The 26,872-nt window shown below is 49.9% G+C and overlaps 1 protein-coding gene across 1 annotated transcript in view; it reads right to left on the bottom strand.

The window, feature by feature from the left end:
- CLIC4 (chloride intracellular channel 4) overlaps positions 1-26,872 on the bottom strand; it is a 325,354-nt gene that overhangs the window by 58,698 nt on the left and 239,784 nt on the right. Inside the window, exon 4 of the mRNA XM_069622723.1 lies at positions 16,107-16,213. Within this exon, the coding sequence (XP_069478824.1) occupies positions 16,107-16,213 (107 nt within the window). The remainder of the gene's footprint in view (positions 1-16,106; positions 16,214-26,872) is intronic.

Genomic DNA, 26,872 nt, shown 5'->3' with positions numbered 1-26,872 from the left:
CCTTGTCTCGATCGCAGCGACCCTGCTGTCTGTTCTTTCGATATGGGCCTTTATGGATGAGATGGTCCCATTCATATCGTCCAGCTTAGTGTGGAGCGCGGTAAAACCCTCTCGCATGTATTCCATCATTTTCTGCGAGTCATCGGAGGTAGAGGGAGTTGCGATGACTGGCGACTCCTCCGGGGGGTCAGTTAGCGGCTTGGAGGGAGTTTTAGCAAACATATTTAGCGAGCCCTGCCTCTTGTTAGATCCGGCTCCTTTGGTCATGGTGATAGAACGCGTCTGGCGTCCAGGATCAGGTGCAGGTATGGCAGGAGGCCTTCCGATCGACTGTCCGCAGGACGCCCAGGTGGGGAGGAGGGGAGGTGTGGAGAGCAGCTGACGAAGCTTGGGGGGACACCAGGGGTCCCCAACAGAGCACAACGAGCGAGACCGCCGGGCACAAGGACCAGTGGGGTAGGCCAGAAGTGAGGTTGCCAGTGATGTGTAGGGGCAGCTCCGTAGTTGTAGGGGGCGAGGACCCTTCCTCCAGGAGCGCTCCGGGGTTATTGGCAGACCGCTAGCAGAAGCCTGGGAGCGCTGGAGAGCCCACACAGTTGGTTAGCAGTGGGTTGGCTGGTGAGGGAAGCCAATTGTCCGTGGGCTAGAAGTGGAGCTGAGAGGGGTATTACAAGAGGGTTGCCCAGTGAGGGGTGCAGATCCAGAGTTAGGGGGGGGGGGGCAGGCGAGATGGAGGCCGGAGAGAGCTGCGGTGTCCCAGAACAAGTGTCCGCTGGGGCTCAGGGTACAAGGTCGATGCAGGCAGGGTCCACTGGAGCTGGCAAGGGGCAGCACTGTGGTTAGCACGGCACATAGGCTCAGCCGCGGCTCAGGACCGTGGCAGACGGGAGAAAAACCAAGCGGCCCCCTTCCCCCGAACCCCCCTACCTTGTCGTGGATCAGGGGGGCCGCGCCTCGCCGGAGGGGGGGGCGCCGAAGGTAGGCGGTGCGGAGAAGCAGGGGTCCGCGGTGAGGACTCTGCTCCCCGCGGCACGAGACAGGGGAGCCAGGCAGTACGGCGTCACGAGTGCCGCGGGAGCCAGACGATGCAGGCGGTCACATGTCCAGGCTGGGTGCGTGGGGTCCACAAGAAGGGCGATGAGGCCGTCGATGGAGCGCGGGGCCCCCACGGGAGCCGGCCAGCCCAGGCCGACGAGGAGAGCTCCAGCGCCCCTCCACCACAGCGGCCCGCAGCGCCGTGCCCTGAAGTGGAAGGGAGAGCCACAGCCGGTGGAGCCGCGGGCGGGCGGCCGGGCGTACTCAGTCCCGGCGGAGTAGAGGGCAGCAGTACGGTCCACAGGGGGGGCCGCGGGGGCCAGAAATCCGCAGTAGTGCAGCGGATGCGTTCAGGAGGAAGCACCGCCCGCACACAGGAGGATAGCCGCAGCAGTTGAGTCCTTTTTTCGGATTCGTACGCTCTCCCAGCTCGGAGCTCCGCAGTTAGGCGGCCATCTTGCTTCGGCGCAACAGCGCCCCCCCTAGCAAGAGAATTTAAACACATTAACTTTGATCTTCTTGAGCCATAGAGTAGTACTGGTGGCATTCTAGCTTTGTACACTTTCATGACAGAATCAAGAGAGAACCAACAATGTATATTAGCAAACGTTCATATAACCATCAGTTGTTGTAGTGCTTTGCTTTCTATTATTTCCATCTCAGGTTTCCAGGTCAATTTATCATCAACTATCACACCTAAATAATTAGTCACTGTTGCAAATGTATGTTTCCAATCCTCCAGGCAAAGCTGTGACTCAATGAGAGTGCTACGGTTGAATATCATTACCTTTGTTTTGTTTGCATTAATAGAAAGCCCATTGATCTTAGAGTATAATTCCAATGTTTCAAACTGATGCTGTAGTCCTCTAGCAGTAGTGTCACACACAAGCAGGATCAAGTGGTCTGCGTAGACAAGCCACTGCAGCCGGGAATAGCCCAACCCAGGGCTGGGTGAGGGTTTGGGGGTGGGAGTGGGGGTGGAGGGAACGCTTCACGAGTATTAAGAAATGTGGGTAAGTCCGCTAGGTATTGGTTGAAAGGGGAGCAGGCTAATAAACATCCCAGTTCAAGCTCACATTTGTGGGCAATGTAAGGAAAGGCTTGGTATCATCAATGAAGACCGACATAAATGAGGCACAGTTCAAGGGTGTTTATTTAATTTTAAAGGATTCGTTAAACACCTATTGTTAAGGTAGATTTTTGAACTCTGACCTGATGGGCAGAGGTTCAGAAGGCCAGCCTAGTTTCTTGGAACAGGGTAACTTTCTGGACAAGTCAAACCAATCAGCGTAGCATTGGCAGCAATCAAATCTAGGTCTCAGGAGGGGTGAGGGTGATCTAAAGCCCACAATGAGCACACACAGTCAAGGACACTACACATTACTCTCGGTCAGGTGTATATCAAAAATACATATACATTTATTAAAGTGATTTTAAATCAAACACAAGCAAATATAAGCAGAAATACTTAAACCAAGTTAAGTTCAGGTTGTAGGTTCAAATGCTGAAATTGTGCGGCTCTGCAGCTTTCAGCAGCTGAGTTCCAGGGATGATTCTGTGGCAGGACAGTGACGATTTCTCCTCTCCTGGTGAAGGGATCGACTCAATTTCACTGCAGGATGTATCAGAGCAAAGGGGGGGGGGGCACAGCAGCAGAGCACCCTCGAAGTTCGTCACGACGGATGGGCGACACGGTGACCGCGTGCACGGAGGTTAAGGTGTACTCTCCTAATTCCAGACCTAGGGCACTAGGTGTACGTAACTCAACAGGAGAGTGCCATGTACCCAGTGCTTACGATATCCAAAGTCTCGAGTGACAACCCGAGACAGCAGCAGTTCCAGAGCAAAAGTCCCATGCAAGCTGGTCAGTTCACTGGTTGGCCCAGGAACACGTCCGAGAAGGCTTGCTTTCAGGTTAAGGTGGAGGTGCCGTGAATAGTTGTTCCCACTATTCAAATGGGTCGAAGAGCCTTTGCAGACCTTCTAAATGCGATCAGAGGCAGAGGGGTCTGGCGGGACAATAGCGGGCTCAGGGTGCCAAACCTTCCAGCGGTTCTTCAACTCGGCTTCTTGGTTTCGGGAAGCTTGAATCCTATCCTAGGTTCAGTGAGAACTCAAGAGGTCGACTTGATATGGGTGTTTGGGCCCTTCTCTTCTCCAGAATCTCCTTCACGCCAAAACAAAGAAGACCCAATGAGAGACCTGCTCACATACAGCCATATCAGACGTGGAGCAATCACGGAACACGGATGTCCCAGTCATTCCCAGCACACCAGACTCTCTGGCACCCAGGATGTGCATTGCAACTAGACAGTCCAGCCCACATCCTGGAGGCACACACACAAGGAATGTAGAAGCCTGCGAAAGCCTTGCATTTTGCGGGTAAATTAATGACCAAATAAGGCCTGTCCCAGGTCTGCTCGACCTGGGGAAGACAAAGGGACAAGATTTATTTATTTTATTTATTTGCATTTGTATAGCACACTTGCAGCCCGTAGGCATCGAGGCGCTGTTACAAGAATTTTGTAGGAAGTTTTGATTCATATGACAGGCGACCCAGAGGCCTCTTGGTGACAAGTACAAACTATATGAAATACAAGTGTGATCAGAGTTACATACAGATAATTAATACAATGAGGTCTTTTTTTACATAGTGATCATTGATAATATACTTTCAGACAAAAAGCTTGGTTTTGATTGCTTTGCGGAATGCTTGGTGGGACTAGGTGAGTGGGGAGGTCATTCCAATGGGTGGCGGCCAGTGTATGAAAACTGGAGCCCCCAGCGCAGACTTTTCGAGTTTTATGCATGAGAATCATGTTAGAGTATCCCTTCCTTAGAGGTCTTGTGGCAGTGTGCTTGGTGATTCTTTGAGCCAGGTACGGGGGTGCAAGTTCATGGAGGCATTTATGTGTGAGGGCGACGGTTTTGAAGACAATTCTCTCTTTGACAGGGAGCCAGTGAGCCTGCCTTCTCACTTCAGAAATGTGGTCTTTTCTCGAAGTTCCTGTGACTGCCCTGAAGGCGTTGTTTTGAACCAGTTGGAGTTTGGCCATTTGTCTGCAAGAGGTCCCTCCGTGGAGGGCCTTACAGTAATCCTGCCTTGATCCAATTATTGCCCTAGCAATGGTGAGGCAATTCTGGCATGACAAGAAGGGTCTGGCTGCGTTAAGAACTTTGGAATAATAGGCTGACGAGGAAGCGATGGCATTGACCTGTCTATCCATGGTCAGATCCGAATCTAAGAAGACTCCAAGTGTCTTGACGTTGTTGGAGACCTTGATGGGAATATCATCAATGGTAAAGGACATGTACTGCTGATCGAGGTTGCCCAGGGTGGTGGGTGACCCTATAAGCAGAAGTTCCGTTTTTTCACTGTTGAGGCATATCCAGTTGTCTGCCATCCAGGATTGGATAGTGGAGTAGATGGTGGTGAGAGTGTTCATATCTGCTTCATAGTCACCAGTGAGTGGGATAAGCACCTGTGTGTCATCCGCATAATTAGTATACGATATGCATAAGGAGTCAAGGATGCTGAACAAAGGCCTTGTGAAGAGGTTGTATAGCGTGGCCGCGATACAGGAGCCCTGTGGAACTCCACATTTGATGTGGCTTGGGGTGGCACAGGCTGAGTCAGAGAAGACTTTCATGGCCCTCTCTTGGAGAAAGGAGGTTAACCAGTCACACATTTTAGGGGAGAAGTTGGCCTCAGTTACGGTGTTGTGATCCACAAAGTCAAAGGCTGCTCTAGGAGAGCCGTTTCGATGCCATGTCGTGGGTGGAAGCCAGATTGTCGCAGGCCGAGGAGACGGTTATCTTCTAGGAATTTTTGGACTTGCAGGTAGGCTGCTTTGTCCAGGATTTTAAGTAAGAATGGGACGGTGATAATGGGCCTATAGTTCCCTGGGACCGTTGGGTCAAGGGACGGTTTTTTAAAAAGCGGGCGTACCCAAGCTTCCTTAAGTCCAGTTGGAAAGTGGCCAGCCTGAACGACGAGTTAATGAATGCGGTTAAGAAAGGTGCCAGGATGTGTGCCGAGTCTTTGATGAGTTGGGCTGGGCAATCATCCCCCTTGCAGTTAGAAGGTTTAATGGATTTGAGCAGGGCGATAACTTCTAAATCTGTCATATCTTTAAAGTCAAAAGGTGGCGAGGACTTTACCTTGGTGGGCGTGGGCATTTTCCTGTGCAGATTGGCCATGAGTAGGTTAAGAGCTTTTTGATGGCCGCGAATTTTGGTTTGCAGAGAATTGAGCTGGTCTAACATGGCAGACTGAATGCTGTTGCACCAGCTTACGTCCTTGAGGAGACAGGGTCGGGGAGTGTATGGTTTTTCCAGCTCTCTGAACATGGTGAAAGGACAGGACAAAGAACCTCGTGGCATAGCCATTTTGGAGGCAGGCTACCTTCCTGTGCCAAGCATGGTAAACGCAGTTTGCATGGCAAGAAAAGAAAAAATATGCAAAAGTATAAGCTGCCACCAGCCCTGTCCAAGGTACATCTGTACTTCTACCAACAACTCCTTTGAGGCCTTTGAAAACGAAAGGAAGACCCCAGCGCACTGTACTGTAAGGTACTTTGTGCACTGGTAACATGTTGCAAAGAAATTGCAACAGTGGAAAGGACTAAGGGGAACAAAGTCTCCCAGTACTGACTGTCTTTAAGGGCATGTCATTTTCCCCATAACAAAGTGAGCGAAAACCCAGCGGAGTACAGCAGAAGGCTGTGCTCCACTGGCAAAAGTCAGGCTAGGCTTGCCACACAACAGCAACAAGTTGGAAGGTTCACAACTGGAGGGAAAATTACACACACATGGGAATCATTCCTAGACCGATCTAAACATAAATCGAAGGATGGGAGCAAGCTACAACCATCAAATAATAATCACGCAGTCCTAGTTGAGTCTGTCAAAATATAAGGGCCTATACTAATAATCCTAATAAACCTATTGCCAATCCTAAACCTATTGCCAATACTTCATTCTAAATACAAAATGGTGTGGGAGGTTTATAGTGACTATTTCGAATTAAATAATTTCGAATGCCAAAATGTCGAAAAAATAATACCTAAAAAAAAAAAAAAAAATTGAATCTTTTTTTTTGTTATTTTTTGGTTGAAATGGGGGGTTACCACCCAACCCCCCCCCTTTTTCAACCCTTTTTTTTTACTAGAGAAACAAACAAAAAACATGTACATTAAAAAATAAGACATTCCAAAAAAAAGTTTTAGGTATCATTTTTTCGACATTTTTGTCATTTGAAATTGTTATTTCGACATATTAACTGGATACCGGTGTGGGACAGTAGTGTATGCACAGGATAGTTGAGCAGTGGGCTTCCCTTCCCCACGTTTACAGCACGGGACAAGGCAGCACGTTCCAGCTTTGTGCACACTCTGCTTGTTTTGGCATGGAGACAGTTCAATGGTTCAGCTGGTCTCACAACACTCTGGCAAAGTCTTTAAGAAACAAAAAGGATTCTCAAAAGAAACATCTCTTGTCAAAACACAGGCTTCCTCCGCCTTGAAACAAAGTTCACTTTGCTTGTCAAAACACACAGTTCTCTTACTTGTCACTTTGGGCTTTCCCTTCTCCAAGCTTTTGTCATTGAAGGCTTTCGAAACGACATTAAATTTTACTTAAACCATACCTGACCACTTCAACTTTCACTGTACTACCTTTGTTCCCAATGTCTGCTGGCATTTGTAGCTCCTTTTTTCACTCGTACAGTTAGTTCAATATTTCACATTTCTCATTCCCATCGGTTTCCCTCTGCCGGGATCAAACCATGTAGGGTCTCTCTCTGTCGGGCTTAGCTTCTTGCTTATTTAACTTTTCACATTGACTTTCAAGCACTCTCAAACCTCAATGCCGGTCTTTTGTCAGTTTCATTAACTTACTGGTTGGGGTTGGAGTCTTTCAATCTTTGCACTGGTTTAATGTCAGAGTCAAGAAGATCACAGATACAGTTACAACAACTCCCCAACTCTGTCACTGACCTGGGAGGGTTCGTTGATAACCTTGAAGCATGATTACTGTTCCATTCTATTGCAGCTCGGCTGGAAAACACAATCTTTTTGGTTTCGAGAAGAAAGCATACCTTCACACAACGGCCTCTCAGTGTCCAGCTTCTGACACTCACCCTTTTGCCTTTCCTATCCCCTGTGCTTTGCTCGCCACCGCTATGGAGGGTCAGCCTCCCTCGTGCCTTGCCTTGTGCTTGCCTCTTCAGGGGCCGTCCTCAGTCGGACTCAGACTCCTCCTTCACTGGTCTCCAAAATATGGCTTTTGGACTTCAATTTCCAGAGTGCACCCGTGTTCAAAACAAGATTTCTCCTGAGGTCACCTGCCCCTCAAGAGCCTGGGTCTTTGAGTCTGACCCCGGGGAGGAGTTCTGGGTTGGGCACTGTCAGGCAGCCTCAACTGCCCCTGGGTTTGCCTTCTGGATGTATAGGGTTCCCCACCACACTGCAGCCTCTCTTCCTGTGCTTACAGGCTCAGTGCACTGGCAGTCTTTCCCACTCCAAGCCTTCCAGGGTAGCTTATGTTTTGGCTCCTTCCTTGTGGCTTCTCGGTTTCCTTCAGCATCCCCGGCTCGCTCAGAGTGTGCCTGGGTGTCTGACCTTTTATACACTTTAAAAGAGTTGATTGGCATCAGGTGTAAATAGTTGTCCCTCCCTGCCTGACCTCATTATCAGGACAGCATGGACAAGGCCCACAGGAATCCATTGCCCAATGATTCCTATGGGAAATCCTCATGACTGCCATCTGCCTCTTCTTCGTCCTAGTAGTTTGACTTCTAGAATGGATGTAGGGATTGTGGGAATTGTAGGTTTTCCTGGAGATCACGGAAAACCATGTAGGTTTTCGTCAGGATGAAGGGGGTAAATGTATTGTGATGGGTGAATTGATTTTCTATTGGGTTTTCATTTCCCTGGTCGTTTTCTCTTTCTCTTACAGAAGGGTACTGGGGAATGATGGGACTCTGCTGACAATATCCCATGACAACTGAGGGGATGTTAGTTAAGGGTGTATCCGAACAGGAGGAATATCATGTCTCGACAAGGGCGTGTCTCGCATAGTCCCCAGGGACCCCCTGCCCAGGTGATCCTCTGTCGCTCGTCTGCCCCCAGAGTTGGGATCCAAGAGCGATGGCTCTCCCCTGACCACCTGAACAAAGGATCCCCAGGAATAGCCTGGGAGAAACGCCTCAGGTTTCTCACAGCAAGAGTTAGTAACCTCCCCATTAATGGGAGGAGATGGCTGTCGGGGAGATGTGGCGACTCCATCTGGAAAGACGCTGTATTCTTCCATTAATTCTGAAGATGACCCTATAATACCTAAATCCCTGATGGCATGTTGTCATTATACCCATTCTCCCAATGGTAAAATCCTAAACCCCATACCATTCATGCTGCCTATGTACATGATGTTCACTTAACATCTCCTGCTAATGTTCGTTTTAAAGTGAACTAAAAGGCAAGACAAAGTAGCTTCAAAATGAGTAACAATTCTTTAGACTTCAATTCCCATAATTCCTTTACTACTGGTACGAATAGGAGAAAGAGGTTAACGTGGAGAAGAACCAGCAATGTGCAGACTAGTTTTTGTAACTCTATTCCGCTGTGAGAGATTTAAAACTGGTTTGTCTTTCCTGGCAGTAGTGAAGCAAAAGAAAGGGGATGCTGAGCGAGCACAGCAGGAAGCAGATCCGAAAGCAGGCCTATGCAAAAGAATTCTGTGGAAGAAAGCAGGCGCTTTCGTCCGAGGTGGCAAGAGACCAGGAGAAGCCAAGCAGGTGCCGCAGAAGGACCGTTTGTCGACTGGCAGCAGAGGAGAGGCTGACGAGATCACAGGGAAACACAGCAGTTTCACCGGCGGTCAATGGGGAAGCTGTCAAAAGAGCTGCAGGGGGATCTGTAAGACAGGGAACGCTTTCCAAAGGAACGGACAATGCTGCAGCTCACCACCACATGCCGGACATGCCAACCAACATCAGTGAGTCTGCCCAAACGCATGTGAGCCCCGTGGCATACCTTGATAGGTTATTAATTTATAAAGCGCTTAATACCCAGAGGTTTCTAAGCGCAGACCCGGGGTTCAAACCTGTTTTCGAGGCAAGCACGTTGCCACTGAGCTATCCTTCCGAGACCAGCAGGTGTTGAGGAAGGATAGATCACGGGAACGTGCTTGTTTTGGAAACAAGACAAAACAGCGCAACACAGGTTGGAATCCCAATCCCACACTTCGAACAACAAGTTACTTACCAACTGGTAACGTTCTTTCGACTGATGTTCCTCCAACGCATTCCACATCTTTGACATGTAATGTCCACAGCGGTGCACTTCGGAAATGTTTTCGGCCACCCGCCAACCGGTACAACTCTTTAATGGTAAGGATAATCCACCCGGACAAGGTCTGCTTGGTAACAGCCTGGCCCAATCGGTGTCCAGCAAATCCTACAAAGAGTTAATTGTCCACTCTGACCCTGGACATCCTAGAAATGTAAAAGCTAAGAGCTCTCCTAGGATCCAACTGATGGTGACGCTCCTCTTACTTACCAGGATGAGGAGGGTAGAAAGATGGAAGAACCACCTTTTGACTCAAATGATATTCAGAGACTACCTTAGGTAGAAAAGAGGGGCGTACTCGCAGTAGAACCCTGTCCTTGTGAAACACAGTAAAGGGTGGCTTAGCTGAAAGTGCCTGCAATTCACTCACTCTGCGAGCGGTAGTAACCGCAACCAAGAACACAGTCTTGAAAGACAGTAATCTCAAAGGACAAGAGTGCAAAGGTTCAAAACGGAGCAATAATGAGAAATTTCAAACCCAAATTCAAATCCCAAACCGGCACCTGGAAGGGCGACGGCGGAAATACATTGGTCAGTCCTTTAAGAAACTGGGAAATCAAAGGAATCTTAAAATAAGAACATTCTTCAGACGAGCGCTTAAAGATAGACAGCGCCACCAGGTAACCTTTAATGGTACCCACTTGAAAGCCCCTGTGGGCCAAGGAAAGTTAAAAAGACAAACCCATAGGAATGGAGCACTGAAAAGGATCAACATTGTGATCTCTGCACCAGTGGCAGAACTTACGCCAACGGCACAGAGATTTTGTTTCGGCCCGCAGGCCTGCAGGCAACACCTCCATTTCATCATCCGGGAGGTCCCAATCCTTATACCTCAACCTTTCAGATACCAAGCGTGAAGGTTGAAAGTCTTGACCTCTGGATGGAGAATCTGATCCCCCACCCCCCACACGAAAGCAGATCCTCTCGGTGGGGAAGACGGCGTGGAGGGCAGATGGACATTTCCAGAAGGTCCTGGTACCACGCTCTCCTGGCCAATCTGGAGCAATGAGGATCATGTGGGAACTGAAACTCTGTAACCTCCGCAACACTTGAGGAATGACGAGGACCGGAGGAAACGCGTACAGCAGTGGGTATGACCAATCCACCAAGAACGCGTCTCCTAAGGCTCCTCTTGGAGGAAATTCCTTTGAGCAGAGTCTCTCGCACTTCCGGTTGACACTGGTGGCAAAGAGATCCACTTGCGGGGTTCCCCAAAGGGCGAAGATCTCCTGAAGGACTTCCACTCTGCCTGTTCAGAGCGTCCGCCGCCGCATTGTCGCCTCTGGCCAGATGAACTGCCGAGATTGACATTTCCTGCTGAATGGCCCAGAACCAGAGCTGCATTGCCTCTCTGCACAACGGAAGCAACCCTACCCGCGCCCCATTTTTGTTCAGATAATGCATGGCCATTGTGTTGTCCGTCATGATCAGGACACTCTTCTCCCGCACAGAGGGCAGAAACGCCTTCAGGGCTAGCCTGATGTCCCTCCGCTCTAACAAATTGATGTGGCGTCTGGACTCCGACTGAGACCACCGACCGCTGGCGGTCAAGGCGTTTGCATGAGCACCCCATCCTGTGAGGGAAGCATCCGTCATTACCGTCACCTCCGGCCACCGCTGCCAAAACTGTTCCCCCCTCATCAGATTCCCTTCATTGGCCCACCAGAGAAGATCCTGGGAGACAGAGTGGAATCTGAATGGGATCCGACATCTTGCCGGAGAACTGCGACCACTGCATCTTGAGCGCCCACTGCAGGGATCTCATCCGCAGCCTGGCCTCGGGCACCAGAAAAATGCAGGATGCCATGAGGCCGAGCAACCTTAAGAATTCAAAAGCCGTGAAACTCTGGCCATGTTGAAACTTGTCCACCATCTGCACAATGTGATGAGCCCTTACCTTGGGAGGCGAACACTTCCACAATGATGTGTCCAAAACAGCCCTGATGTACTGGAGCTGTTGGGAAGGTGTCAGGTGCGACTTCTTGAAATTCAGGGAGAAGCCCAGCCTGTGAAGAGTGCGGCAGGTGACGCTGAGATGATCCAACGCTAACTCGGAAGAGCGCGCCCGGATCAGCGAGTCGTCCAGATAGGGGTAGACGTGAATCCCCCCCCTCGCCTGAGGTACCCTGCCACCACCACTATAAGCTTGGTGAAGACCCTCGGGCGGAGGTCAATCCGAACGGCAGGACCGAAACTGAAAGTGCGAGTCAGCAGCCTCAAACCTCAGGTACTTCCAGTGAGTGGGATGAATCGGCACATGGAAGTAAGCATCCTTGAGGTCCAAAGACACCAACCAATCCTGAAGTTGAAGGGCCTAGAGGACTTGAGAAAGAGTGACCATCTTGAACTTGTCCTTCCTGAGAAGTTTGTTCAACCAACGCAAGTCCATGATGTGTCTCAATCCCCGTCTTTCTTTGGGATCAAAAAATAAGGGGAGTACCATCCCTTGTTCCTCTCCGCTACAGGCACCAGTTCTATAGCACCTTTCTCCAGCAGGCTCAAAATTTCCTGCGCAACGAGCAGATCCGGAAGCTTCAAAGAGAGTTTCCCCGGGGGATTGTTGTGAGGCCGCTGAAGGAAGGGAAGGCAGTAGCCGTGAGCCATTGTATCCAGAACCCACGCATCTGAAGCAATGGCACAACATTCTTCGAGATGCTGCGACAGTCTGCCCCCAACCGGCAAACCATGGGACATGGGCTCACACAACTGTTTGGAAGCGGCTGCAGCAGTGCCTGAAGGCAAAGAGGCAGCTGCCTGAGCGGCTTTGGCACCATAATTTCCCCGACAACCACGGGTACTTTTTTGCTGGCTCCTTTGACTGGTGGCCCCTCTCGTCCTACCAAGGGCAGAGTAGTAACAAAAGGAACTTCCCCTCCACTGCTGTCTCCTAGGACGAAAAGGCAGAGGTTGACGCACAGCGGCGCTTAAAGATTTTGCCGCAGCTTTTGAGGTCTGTAACCTCTCAAGGCTCTCGTCAGCCTTGCAGCCAAATAAATGTGCGCCATCAAAGGGCATGTTGAGAAGCCGGGCCTGCACAGCCGGAGCAAACCCGACTTACGCAACCACGCAAATCTGCGGATAACAGTGCTCGCAGCCATGGATCGGCTAACACTGTCGGCCGTATCCAAGGGATTCACACATGGCATCCTTGCCGTCCTGCATGAGAGCAAGGAACCCATCCCTTTCTTCCCCCTCAGGAATATGCTCAGCCGCCAAAGAAACAATTCCACTGAGTGTGTGAAAACCTTGCCTAGGCACACGTGCAGTTGGACGATTTCAGGGCCATGCTCCCAGCAGAAAATACCTTCCCGGCCCAACCGTCGAAGCGCTTGTCATCCCTATACAGAGGGATGGTAGGGTACACCACCTGCCTCAAGGAGGCAATAGCCGCCTGAACCACCAAACTCTCGGGAGTGGGGTGAGCAGATAGATAGCTGGGGTCGCCAACGGAAGGGCAGTATTTCTTGGTCAAAGACTTATTCACAGCCAGAAGAGATTCCGGGACTGCCAGCAGCTGCCACCCTTTTCTGCAGGGTAAGATGAAATGGGAACACAGGGTCAGAGGACAGACCTTGATCCTAGATGTCCGTCAGATCATCCTGCGCAAAGTCTTCCGGAGGACTAGACCAGCCCAGATACTCTGCGGCTTGCGCCAAGAGTCTCCGATAAGAAGACACTGCATGAGCCCCAGGCTCAGGTCTACCAAATTCCACTTCCGGGAAGTGTCCAGGCTACTTGCATCATGGAGTGACTGCCTCAATTCCTCCAAATGACTGTCTCCAGAAAATAATGGAGCATCATCAAGGTCACCAGGGTCCTCAACCTTAGACCTTTCCTCCTCTTCAAAAGTATCATCCGGAGGGGGTTGAAACCCAGATCTGGGAACAGAAGAGGGCGTGGAGGCCAAAACCGGCCTCACCGACTTTTATGTAGCCTTCCCTGGAGGATCCATGATGTCCGGGTACTCCAACGGCAAATTGCGAGAAAAAATCCCCGAAGGCACCGATAGCGTCGAAGGCTTTGACGAAGAAGGCGTCGACAACCTCGACGTCGTGATCGCCGAAGGCTTCGGCATCGACACAGGTGTCGACAGCGCCGTGGGCTGATACGAAGGCAAGGCGTTGATGTCTGAATCAGACGGACACAATGCCGAACGAGTCAACGCTGGCCCCACACCCTCAATAGGTTGCGGCAGTCTCGCTGGAGACGAGGGCCGAGACCTAGAGACACGTCTCTTGCGACCTTTCGATTCCTTGTCCGAATGGGACCTCTACGGCTCCCGATGAGTGTCGCGTTGCGAACCCAAAGGCGTGCGAGCCACGGAACGAGACCGATCCTGACCAGCTTCGTCAGAAGGAGCGACCGGACCCGTGTCTTGCGATTGAAAAATCGCCATCATGGATTTCTTAAACGCCTCATATTCCTCCGGAGTCAAGGACTTCCTAGGGCACGTAACCTTCCTCAAGGCACCATCCTCCGAGGAGAATGGGGAAGGCGACAGGTGACCGCGCTTCCGCGAGTTCCGGGCCGAGGAAGACGAGTGGCGGGAGCCACTCGGGACCAAGATCCCCAGGAATCCTTCCGACATGGAGAGTCCCCCCTCGAGTCGTCCGTTGAAGCCCCCTTGGACTTGGAAGTCCGGGACTCAACGGGCTCAGAGCCCCTACCTACCTGGAGCTTCCCCTTCTGCTCCCGCAAGGCCTGGGCAGTCAACGACTGGCATTTCGAGCAGTCGTCAGTTTCGTGAGACTCGCCCAGGCACCACAAACAAATGCGGTGGGGGTCGGTGAACGACATCTCTGACTTCCAGTCCCGGCTGGTTTTAAAGCCAGACTGTGGAGTCGGAGGGGTCGAAGAGAAAGACATCTTCTACGAAGAAAACACACGATCGCGCGCAGAGTCTTACGAAGTTAACACGTTTGCGGAAAAAACAGAACTGAGGCTACGTGCGCCGTGCGTCCTATTTATAACATCCTGTGACGTTGTCCTCGACGAAGGCCCTCGAGGGACATGGACCCTATGCCATCGACGCAGGACGCCCTCTGCCGAAAAAGTTGCCGAAGTGCACAGCTGTGGACATTACATGTCAAAGATGTGGAATGCGTTGAAGGACACAATCCATTTGAAACCACTCGCTGGTATTAAGCGTGTTATAAAAAAAGAACAAGTATAATTATAAGTTGGGAACAAACTCTAAGCATCAAGTTAATGAAAGAGAAAGACAATTTACACAAGTTCCCTTATCTGACATTTCCTTTGCACATTTTGTTGTTTATTTTTAGTGTGAGGGTCAGATAGGTGTTGGACACAAGAACAGTTTGCCTGCTTTTGATGTTGAGACACAGACAGATCCTTAGTTTTAGGTAAACTCTATGTAGGATAGAGATGAGAAGTCCTTTATCCACACCTTATCCACACCTTGTTTAATTTAATAAAATGTCTAAGGTCTAAAATGTGTAATGTTGAGAGAACATTACCACTTTGTGTCCATCTCTCATTCCTGGCACCACAGACAGCCCAATAGCAGGTTTATGGAGGAAGGAGGCTTAGCTAATTTCCAGAAATGTTGGACATTATGGCTTCTAGCTGCCAATATAAGGGTTTTCCATTGTTCCTTGTTTCCCCTGGTATGATGATATCGCAGCCATTTGCAATATAATTTCTTTCCTTCTCTCACAGCTTCACGTAAGTCTGATCCTCTCAAAGAATTCTTACTAAGGAGTCTTAAATCACATCTTAGTTTGCTTTTTGCATTCCAAATTACCCCATCGTATTGATGAAAATGGGTGCTTAGTTTTAGTACATCTGTCTTTTTGTGTACAGTAATATGCTCAGTGATGCTTTAAAATTCCCTCAGAGTAACTCTCTATAAGGGCCATAATATGTTCAGATGGGGATTGTTGGTTTTCAAGTGCAAATTCTGGGATTACACTCTCTATATACAATTTACTGTGTTTGGTCCATCTCCGGTATATTTTTAACTAGTTTAGATATTTAACTATTTCGAGGTCAATAGGGGTAGCATGAGATGTTTGGTAATATTCCAGATTATTCTATTTAAGTCCTCATTTAGATCAATCTTACCTATCTTATTAGTGCTTCAGCAGGATTTATGAGACAAAGCGGCCAGCTCAAAGGGCTAACGCTGACCAAGAGGTTACCGCCTCAAACACCAGGTGCATGTAATCCAAATGCAGAAAGCAAGAATAAAGTGCTGCGTCAGCACTACAGCAGGATTTATGTGGCTCAAAGTGAGTGGCACAAAGGGCTTGTGCTGCCTGAGCAGTCACCATCTCAACCACCAGGTGCGTGTAATCCGAAAGCAGCAGTTGAGAAGAAATTACCACCAATGGGTGGTACGCAAACTCCAAGTTCCTCCTACACCAGCCTCTCTCAGTTAATATTACAGCAGGTGAACCTCATTCTGCCTCACCGTTCTTGGTAAAACGTAGACGTTCCGAACTAATCTTCCCGTTGTGCATAACCCTCACCATCAGATGCTGCCAAAAGGTGTGGAGTAGGGCTATACAAATCCCAACAACATATGTGAAGACTTCATTCAAATTGTCAGCACTGTCTTAGAAGTACAACTGTAAACCTCACACTGCACTGCAGCAGTGATTGTGCAATGATTTACATCGTAATCTAAGAAAGTAAGTCTAGAAACACTATCAGTATCTGGGTAGCAGGAAACAGAACGCTTGCTAAATTAGGAATGTTTACCTTCATTTGCTTCTGGTTTTGAGTTCTTAATATAGGCTGAAAATTTGGCAAAGATGTCCATTCCGGCAGTGTTCGATTCAGGATGCTTTGCTGAGAGCCTCAAATACCTAAATGGGAAACAAACAGTCAAGCCCAGACAGTACTTGGAATCCTGTAAAAGAATGGTTCACTAATGCAACATATCATACCAAAGTAATGATTGAAGAAAAAAGAGACACCATTGGCATTTAAAAAAGAATAAGTAACTCATCCAAGGGGACTTCTGATCTCCTGGTTCATTGCGCCTTTTCCTTCATACTTGCAGTATGTTGCCCCAGTAGAACGGGCCCATGGCCTTGATTTTCTTTTAAAATGAAGACTGAATACATGCATGAAAATACTACTCCATGCCCTACCAATGCTGACCCTGCCCGCTAGCACTGCTCATCAGTCTTTTTCCATCCCATCTTGACAGACTGAAGGGACACCTGCAGACACGTCTTGGAGCTGCCAATGTAGGAGCCGCCCTTTGCCTTGGGGTCCTTAGCCACAGGGGCTGTCCTGGGAAGGTCAGTTATGACCAGGTGGACGTACCAATCAGGTGAGGTGGGCGGGTTGGAGGAGGAGGGTGGGACTGGGAAAAGGCCAGGCACAAACAAAGGACTACACCCCACAGACTGCACCCTCTGGACGCAGCCCAGCACAGAAAAACAGGCTCAGAAGCCACAAAAACACTGGACAAACACACCAGATTAGCACACAGTGTTCACCAAAAAATATAAATACATAAATGGTTAAATAAATAAATAATTGAAAAAACACTCACACCACTCCAAAATTGTGCATAAAGCAGGCCAAAAACAGATTACAATCATTGTGAAACTACTCACTCAGAATCAACCAGCCCCTAAAGATGCAGTGGGGAGGGTGGGACTGGGAAAAGGCCAGACACAAACAAAGGACTACGCCCCAGAAACTGCACCCTCTGGATGCAGCCCAGCACAGAAAAATAGGCGGAGAGGCCACAAAAACACTAGACAAACACACCAGATTAGCACGCAGTGCTCACCAAAAAAATATAAATACATAAATGATTAAATAAATAAATACAAATTTGAAAAAAAAACACTCACACCACTCCAAAAGAGTGCATAAAGCAGGCCCAAAACAAACAGATTACAATCATTGTGAAACTACTCACTCATAATCAACCAGCCCCTAAAGATGCTTCCAAACTGGTTTCCCTGCCACTTGCTTCCACATGGCAGTCCACAAAGCAAATGGAACATTTTAATCATCATGTATTAAAATACTAAGCTCAACAACACCCCCACAAAAATAAATAATTGTAGGTCATCAGTACTTTATGGTAACAAGGTTAAAAAAATCTCTACTGTCCCCTGATAAAAGCCTTAGTGCAGTGTTCATAAGTAATAAAGTTATCATGTAGGTATTGATATGGGAAAATGGATTTCCATGCTTACAGAAGAGATTCTCACTTCCAAGTCAGGAAGATTTAATAAGCATGTCAATTTATGAAAGATCCAATGCTGAAGAACGTTTTCTTCCATACTCATGGGATTTACCAAGTAAGAAATCATGGGGGAGGTTGTACCTAGCTAAGCAGTTTTTTTTAAACAAGCTGATTAAACTTGGCATCAGCCCCAACGCAAAGGTCCAGAGCATAATTTCTACAGAAGCTCACATGGTTGCCGTGTCTCTGGAATACCACCAATGTTGCTCTGGCTCTTACCAAGTGGGCATGAAGACTGTTGAGGGGAAGAATCCCCCAGAATGCATAACACTTCAGTATGAAAGACAGTATCCATTGCCGGAAGGAGGCACTAATGCATTTGTCTGCCATGGGAAACTCGCCTGTAACCTGTGAAGAGCCTGTCAGAAGAAAAGAAACTACTCCTGGGTGCTACCAAAATAGAACATCCAAAGCTCCACAAAAGCCAAGGCTGTGCAAAGCCCTTTCATCATCAAACCGTAAAGCAGAAAAGAAAGTGGGGAAAGGAGAAAAAACGCCTGCCTAACTAAAAACAATCTTTAGTAGACATAACTAGTGAGTCTGGAGGGCCGCCTTATCTTTGTTGAAAACTTGGGCATGCACGTAGGAAGCCAATGCGTGAAATGTGTCGATTTCTATTCATTGGTATTTATACAATTGCTTCATAGCATCTAGGCAGATGGGGAGCAGGTGCAAGTGGATCTAGGTCACCTGGCCTAAGCACCACCCACCTTCTTAGCCCTGCCTCTTCCTTCCTGCTCTTAACTATTAGATCAAGGGCGTCTCTCGCCCGGGCGATTGCAGTGAAGGGCAGACGAAGGAAAGGGCAATTCCTGTTTGGACCTGTTCGGACCAGGACGACCCATGGCCCGACCCCTTGCTCAGACAGAAGGTAAGCATGCACCAACATGTTTTACCCCCTCTGTCCCCACAGGCCATCCCCACCTCCTCTTGTCCCCCTGTGATGTTCCCTTATGCCCCCCCCTTCCTGCACACAGGTGTTGCCGTTTTGCTCGATTCTTCTACCCTGCTCCCCCTCAACCTGCTCCAGCATACTTCTGCAGGAGTCTGTCCTGATACATTCTGGTTTCACCATCACCGTCTTTTGGCCAATGCTGGATTTGACTTTTATGGACTTCATTCATTCACGGTGCGTCACTCTTTCTTAACTCTCATGCAGGACTTCCTTTGCATCTTGTACTCATGGTGGCCCTGAATCATGATGTTCCCATCTTCATCTTGTATCCGGCTTGCAACATTATGTGTTACCAAAAAAACACAGGGAGGTTGAGGGAAAAGAGTGAGTCACAAGCACACCCTCACATTAAGGGCGGAACCCTTGTCAAACTACAAAAAGGCTTGTGACTCAAAGTTAACTGCTGTCTTAACAAAACAGGAAAAAGCCAACCTGCAGCCTCAAATTACAAGAGTTCCATCAAAGATAGACGGCAGCATTATGTGTTACTACTGACTTCTGCAATTGTATTCGCTCTCCACTCTTGCTTCTCCACTCTTTTTGACTGCTTACTCTCTGTTCTCTCCTACTTTCCTTTCTCCCTTTTCCTATCTCCTCCCCTTACTTTCTTCTATGCACTTACTCTATCAGAATCGGCCCTGGACCTAATATGATAGCAACCTCGTCTGCTTCCTCCACCCTCCCATTACTTTGCTTCCTCCACCCTCCCATTACTTTTTTTTCCTCCCCACACTCCCTCCAGCACTATCTGACATGTCGTCAGGCCTAGTACGATAGTCACTTGTTTTGTTCCTCCCCTCCCTTTCTGCGCCCCTCTCCCTCACCTTTTGTTTTTCTCCGGCTCTACCAGAAATGTCGTCAGGCCTAGTATGGTAGTTACCTGTCTGTTTGCATTTCCTTCCCACTCTCCCCCTCCCTTCCTTATCTATGTTTTAGCTCTTGCACTATCTGAAATGTCGTCTGGCAGAGTACGAGAGTTAATTTAACATCCTTACTGTTCATGGCCTGTAAGAATGTAATTGTATTTTCCCCTTGTTCCCTCCCTTGCCTTGAAGCGCTTTGAAACAGATTGTGTATAGGTGCTATATAATTAAACTATCATATATCATATCATATCACAAAGCAAAGGGAAAGGCTATAGACTGCTGATCATGATTTAGGAAACATTCAGAACAGTTAAAAGCAAGGGTGAGAGAAACCGGGGGGTTGAGTGAAAAGGACATTGGTACAGAAGTACAGACATCCAACAAGTGCACAATGAAAGAAAAAAACATGAGGATGGGGATGTCAGAGAGCTGACCAAGTTACTTTGTGATTGTTCAGGCTTCTAGAGGAAAAAAAAAAAAAGGAGTTCCGTTTTTGACTTTTTCCTGTACCAAAGGTAATTTTCCTTGTATTTGATGGAAATTGGGAGCTCCCACCATAGGGCTGCCCGAGCAACATCCAGGTACTCGACTTCTTTTCTTTTTTTTCTGAAGGTTATGACCATAGTAATCTTAGAGCAGGAAGCCTTGAAGGATTGTGTAGTTTCAACTTTTTCGGGAGTGTAAGCAGGGTCAAAGTTTTAAGCGGATCTGTGGATGAGACTAGTGTGAAGCTAATGCGGGCTGAAACAGGGAGCCAGGGAAGAGAAAAAATGGCAGGAGTAATATGGTACCAAGGTTTGAAATCAAGAATTAACCCAGTTGCCTTATAAGCATTTAGGGAGACCCTAACGGAGGCTATGCAAGTAGACCAGGCATTGCACTCTTTCATGGGTTGTAGAATATGTTTTAGGACATGAATTTGATATAGATTTTTTGTGAGTTCTTGAACATGATGAGATTATCTCCTTCTGAAATGAGAAGGAAAGAAGCCCTTCAAAGACTACTCCCATATTTGCTGAGGATGAGAGAGATGGTGGGGCCACGAAGGCTAACGGCCATGGAAAAGGGGGAGCATCTACAAGCCAACATGACAGCAACTAAAAAAGTAGATCTTCCATGCATCTAAATGTAACTTAACCAGGGCATGTGTAAACATGGGTTCTATGACAAAACAATGTACCACAAATGGTGAAGAGCCTTCAATGAAGAAACAAGTGAAGCAGGCTTTCAAAATGTTGCTTAACTACTAGTCTTGGTAAAGAGAATGATTAATTGTATGGTCCTGTGGTGAAATGAAGCGAATTACAACTACTGATTTTTAAAAAATCCAACAATCTCTAAGAGCTTATAGCAACATTGTATAAGAATCGAACTGGATGCCAGAACTGGCAAGGTATGGCACAAAAGAGGGAATTGTTTGGCAAAGAAGTCAAAAGGATTAACTTTCCTTCCAAGTCCCAGCAACAGAATCATAGCCTTTTGATATAGTCCTGTGACAACGTGGAAGGTTTCCTGGCAGTTTGAAATGTGTCCAGGTTGTCCACAGAGTGAGCCGTAAGTGGTTTAAGTTGAGCTGCTCGGTAACCAGACTGTCATATTCAGTAAGAGTGGGGATAGATGAAGGACCATCAGTCAGGGGGAGGGAATTTAGACATTTGGATCAGATTCAACAACCAGAATTTGGCTGGCTGGTGGGGGTTATGAGAACTAAAGAAAGGCTCTGACTCATATGGATTTCCAAAGAACTTAGTAGGGGATAGAAAAAAGGCAAAGGCGATTATCCTTCCCAAGGGATAAAGAAAGCAACCTCCTGCCAAATCAGGGGCCTCACCCATGCAGGTTGACTAGAGAGGGCACTTTCTGTTTAGGGGAGAGTTTCAATGAGATCGCCTTGAGGTCTGATCCAGTCCACAAAAAAGAAATACTTATGGGTGAAATATGTAATAGGAATTACCTCTCCTGCACAGAAAGTACACAAAATAGTTCACAACATCTGCCTGATGGGAGGCTTGAAGAAGGCTTTCTTGACAGGGAGTCTACTCCCACAGGTTAAACACTAGATAAGGTTGAGGAGAGAGTGTGCCTCCTAACTTATATATAACACGGCTATGGTGAATTTCATGAAGATGAATATGATAACACCCACAGAAGGGAGGAAGGCACTTAAGGTAGTAAGATTGCTTCGGTGTGGAGGGCCACCAGGGGGCGCACAGGCGATGGCTGCCTGAAGACGCTGCTCCCGCCAAAACTGGGCCTTGTTGAGGGATTGAGCCCCCCCGCAACCTCCCCCATGGGACATCTGCGGTTCTCAGTGGCGGTGAACCCCAGGGGACCCCCCGGGCGAAAGAGTGACGCCCAAAGACCCTCGGGTGCCCGAGAATGAGGCCTTGCGGCCCAACGAGAGGATCCGCGAAAGGCCCCGGCCGCTTCCGGAGCTGCGTGGGGAGTCATGGTGCGCGCTAGCCGTTGAGGCCTGCAGGAGCGCCTGACCTCTCCACCCCACCCCAATCACAGAGCATGCCGGCGCACCGGCGGGGACTCTGCCGTCAGGGCCCCGCGGCACAGGAGGACGGTACCAGCGTGGAGCGGGAGCCCCAGGTGGCGGCGACTCGAGCCGCGGATCCGGACCCGCCAAAGGAGAGGCAGCCCGCCTGACCCGAGCTCTCCAACACGGAGTCGAGCAACAGGGGTGCCGAGGCCCCGTCCAACGGACCCTGGCGAGGGCCATCAGAGCGGTGGACAGCGGACAACAGCGGGACACGGCTGGTGAGGAAGGTGAGAGGCCCAGGCGGGAGGAGACTTACACAGGTGCTGGCCCCTGGGCTCCTTCCCAGGGCGAGTGCCCGCCTGGAGACGAACTCTGAAGAAAACATGGCAGATAGAATCTAATCAGCACGCCGTGGGTGCTGCGCCCCCCTTCCCCGGGGGCCTAGCCTGGACCCTCATCCGATCACAATTTGACACACATCGTCGCCACCTCCCCACCACAGGGACAGACGACCACAAGCAGTGGGAAAAGGGCGTGTAAAGAGTGTGAGGCCCCCACCAGAGGCCGGTGGGGTGTGTGCCCGCTCAAAGATAGCTCCCCACGGAACGGTTTTGCCTGAAGGCGAGAGGGCAGTCTCCCATCAGGGTCATCGCTCTTGGCCCCCGAGGACCGCCGGCCGGAGGGAGAGGAAGGGAGATCGGATGAGTTGGCGCCACACCCTCCAGGAGTACCGTTACCAGGATGGCAGAAGGGAGAATAACAGCCCGGAACGGACAACCAGAATGTCCCAGGCCGAGACCCCCCCCCCCCGCCCACCCTTACAATGGAAAAGGGCTTTGCATCGGTCCTGCAGGAGATCAGAGACATGCGGGCGGACATTGCCCAGAAAATGGAGAACATGGACCGTAGGGTGGACAAGGTCGAGGACAGACTGTTGCAGCTGGAGACCAAGCAGTCCTCAACAACGACCAGATGGACATGTCCCTGAGAATAGCTGCTCTAGAAAAGAGAGACGAGGAAAGGGCCAGGCAAATGGATGATTTCGAAAATAGGGAACAACCTCAGAATCTTTGGGGTGCCGGAGTCAGAGGGAGAAACGGAAAGAGAATTGAACCGGGTGGTGAGGGACATCATCACCCTCCTTTTCTCGGACGAGATGACGAACGAACCAACGTTTGATCGGGTCCACAGAGCGGGGGGCAGAGCTGGGGACCCCCAGTCAATTCTGGTCCGCTTTCATTACTACACCGAGAAAGCGAAGGTTCTGGAGGAGGCCAGGAAGACACGGGAGATAACCTATAATAATGCACAAGTGTCCATTTTCCAGGACCTCTCTTCATACACGCTGGCCAAACGCAGGATGTGCCGCCCTCTAACACAAATGCTAAAAGAGAAGGGGGTGTGCTATAGATGGGTGTACCCCTTCTCCCTCACGTTGGAATACGAGGGTCAACGGTCGACCCTGATTACAGAGGAGGACATAAGGGGAGCCATCCAAGAGTATGTGACGGACCCGACCCCGTGGAGAGAACCCACGGGATTCGCAGCGGAAGGAGCCAGGGAACGCAGGCCACAAGGAGAGAGGAGAAAGAAGACGGGTCCACGGAAATTTAAGAAACTGAACCCGCCGTCCCCGACGACAGACAGGGAGGACGCCGACCCTGGACACGGAGGAGCGGGCCAGTCAGGCCTGGGGTAGTCTGGTAGCTGAAACACCAATCTGGATGCGAAAAAGGGTATGGGGAAACCGGGCAAAGAACTCAGTTCACGATCACAACGTCTGGCCTGGCTCAAAGACGAGTTGACTTCCAGGACCAGGGGGTCCAAGGACGTAAGGGGCCTCCCAGAACAGCAAGTATATCGGCTACCTGGGGGAGGGAGGTTGGGGGGGAGGGGTGGAAAGGGGGGGTTCTCAAGGAGGAGTGATTTCCGACATTAGCCCAGCCGGAGGCAGTAGGCTGGTGGTCCGGCCAATTACCAGCAATGGTGGAACTATTTGGCTGGACGCCGGGGTGGGGGGTTGAAGGAATAGCTGGGGTTGTTCAGTTCGGGGTGGGAACTAGGGTGCAGTTGGGGACAGGTTTAAGGCCCACCTGGGGGGCGGGGGGAGGGGGCAAGGGAGATCAGGTCATAACACAAAAGGAGCTGGAAAGGAAAAGTGCCATGAGTCAGCTATCCAGTAAGATGTTGATCCTAGACAATGGCTGAAGATCTGCCTGACCTGGGCGTGAGTTAAACACCCCAACCAAGAGATCCTTAGTCTGCAGGGAATTCAGGAGGGCAAAGCTTGATCTGCTCTTTCTTCAGGAAACACACTGGGCTCGGGGGAAGGAACCGAAACTGCGAGGAGGCGGCATCGGGGAGGTCCTCAGCGCATCCCACAGAACCAAGAAAAGGGGGGTAGCCATACTGCTAGCAAGGGACGTTGGCTTTGAAGTGGAAGCCACGGTGAAGGACCCAGAGGGCCGATATCTGTTGGCAAGGGGCTCTTTGCGGGGCTCCCCTCTGACTCTGGCAGTTGTGTACGGCCCCAATGAAGGCCAGGCGCAATTCTGGGAGGGAGTGAAGGACAGATTGAAATTGTTTGTTCATGGGATGTTGGTGGTGGGGGGGGATTTTAATATGGTCCTAGACCCAACCACGGATAGAAAACGCTTGGGGCCCCAGCCCACTAGGGCTGCAGATGAAACCATGGCCCGTACCTTCCAGAGGGTCAACGCGGAGCTGAGCCTAGTGGACACCATTCCGACTCCCAGGACAGGGCTCCCCTCCTTCACATACTACTCAGCAATCCACACATCATACTCCCGTATAGACTACATCCTGGTAGACGAACCCCTTCTTCCACATGTCTCTGGCCACAGGGTTGCCCGGTCCCTTGGTCCGACCATGACTTGGTCCGTACCACCATAGTAGGGGGATGGCAGAGTGGCAGTAGAGGGCGATGGAAATGTAATGACTCCCTGTTGAAGAACGAAGTTCTGGCACAGGAAGTGCAGCACGCCATCTCGGAGTATTTCGAGTTGAACGACAATGGCGAAGTCAGCACACACGTGCTGTGGGACGCCTTCAAGGCGACCTTACGTGGTGTCCTCATTAGAATGGGAGCCCAGAAAAAGAGGGAGAGGGAGGCCCAGGAAAAGTCCCTGAGGGAAAAGAAAGCCCAACCTCATCCGGGTGACCTCCCAGAGGCACACCTGGAAAGGGATCAGATTGCCTCCCTAGAAAACTATAAACTCCAGTTGAAAGACCTCCTGTTACATAAGACTGAGCGGAGCCTCCGACTAGTGAAACAGAAGCATTATGAGAAGGGGGACAGAGCTGACAAAATCCTGGCCTGAAAACTTAGAGAGATTCAGAGGAACAGAACGGTGAAGGCAGTGAAGAATGATCGGGGATCATTAGATCACGACACCCCAAACATTAGAGCAGCCTTTCGCGGTTATTATGAAAAGTTATACTCGTCAGAATATGACGGGGATGACATTCAGATTGAGGATTTTCTGGACTCCATCCAGATCCCGTCCTTGACAGGCGAAATGGCAGAGGGTCTAGAGGGCCGGGTGACGGAAGAGGAGGTGGAGCATGCGATCAGTGGGATGAAGGTGGGAACGTCCCTGGGGGAAGACGGCTTCTCTGTATACTTCTGTAAGAGGTTTCGGGCTATCCTAACCTCACACCTGGTGAGGGTGTTTAACGTGGTGTTAGAGAGGGGCTCTCTGCCGTATACCATGATGAGGGCCATAATCGTGGTTCTGCCCAAAGAGGGCAAAGACCCCACTGAATGCTCTTCATATCGCCCGATTTCTCTTCTCAATATAGATGTTAAGATCCTGGCCAAGGTGATAGGTAAACGGATGGAGGGGAGAATGCCCAAGCTGGTTCACGGGGATCAAGTGGGGTTCATAGGGGGCAGGCAAGGCTCTGATAACATCAGAAAGACGATAGACCTAATCCACCATGCCCAAGAATCAGACCTCGAAGCAAGTCTGCTTACCCTGGACTCAGAGAAAGCTTTTGACAGGGTAGAGTGGAGGTACATGCAACTCCTCCTCCGTCGAATGGGATTCTGGGCTCACATCAGGAACTGGGTTTCAGCCCTAAACGGGGCCCCAACGGCGAGAGTACAGGTGAATGGAGAACTTTCCGACTCATTCCCTCTCACGCGGGGGACGCGGCAGGGATGCCCACTCTCCCCTTTAATATATGTCCTGACGATGGAGCCCCTGGCCATATCGGTCCGAGCCCACCCCAACATTAAAGGGATTAAAAGAGGAGAGGTGGAGTTCAAGCTCTCCCTGTTTGCTGACGATATTCTAGCATACCTGGTGGAGCCCAGCTCCTCGCTCCCCCCCCCTCCTGTCCTTTGGGAAATTCTCGGGGCTAAAAATAAACGCCTCCAAATCAGTGTTACTCCCTATGAGGGTTCAGGACCCGGGGCTGGACCACTGGGATAGGTGTGCGGGGATTGTGGTGGGGGGCGGGGGGACTCCATTAGGTATTTGGGCGTGCTCCTCACGAGAGATCTCTCAAAATTGGCCTTGGCGAATTATGGGCCCATTATGGCGGAGATTAAATCTGATCTGAGGAGGTGGGGAGGCATGATCCTATCCTGGTATGGACGCATGACGGCGGTGATGATGATGAACATCCTCCCGAGACTGCTGTATCTTTTCACGGCACTCCCAACGGGGGTCCCCGACCAGATGTTTCGAGACCTACAGAGGGCAGTCCGAGAGTTTGTATGGCAAGGGCGGAACCCGAGGATAGGGAAGGCCATTCTAACGTTACCTAGGGAGGAGGGTGGTTTCGGGCTGCCGGACTTCCGTCTCTACCACCGGGCCGCCCAGCTAAGGGTCCTGTTGGAACATATGAAGGAGGGGATGGGCACCTATTGGTCTTATCTGGAGGACATGGATGCCTACCCTCTGAAAGTACGCGAAC

Source organism: Ambystoma mexicanum, chromosome 11 (assembly GCF_040938575.1).
Source record: "Ambystoma mexicanum isolate Mex_15411 chromosome 11, UKY_AmexF1_1, whole genome shotgun sequence".
NCBI classification, from domain to species: Eukaryota; Metazoa; Chordata; class Amphibia; order Caudata; family Ambystomatidae; genus Ambystoma; species Ambystoma mexicanum.
Note: the sequence above shows the minus strand (reverse complement) of the source record. Positions and strands in the feature narration are given on the sequence as shown.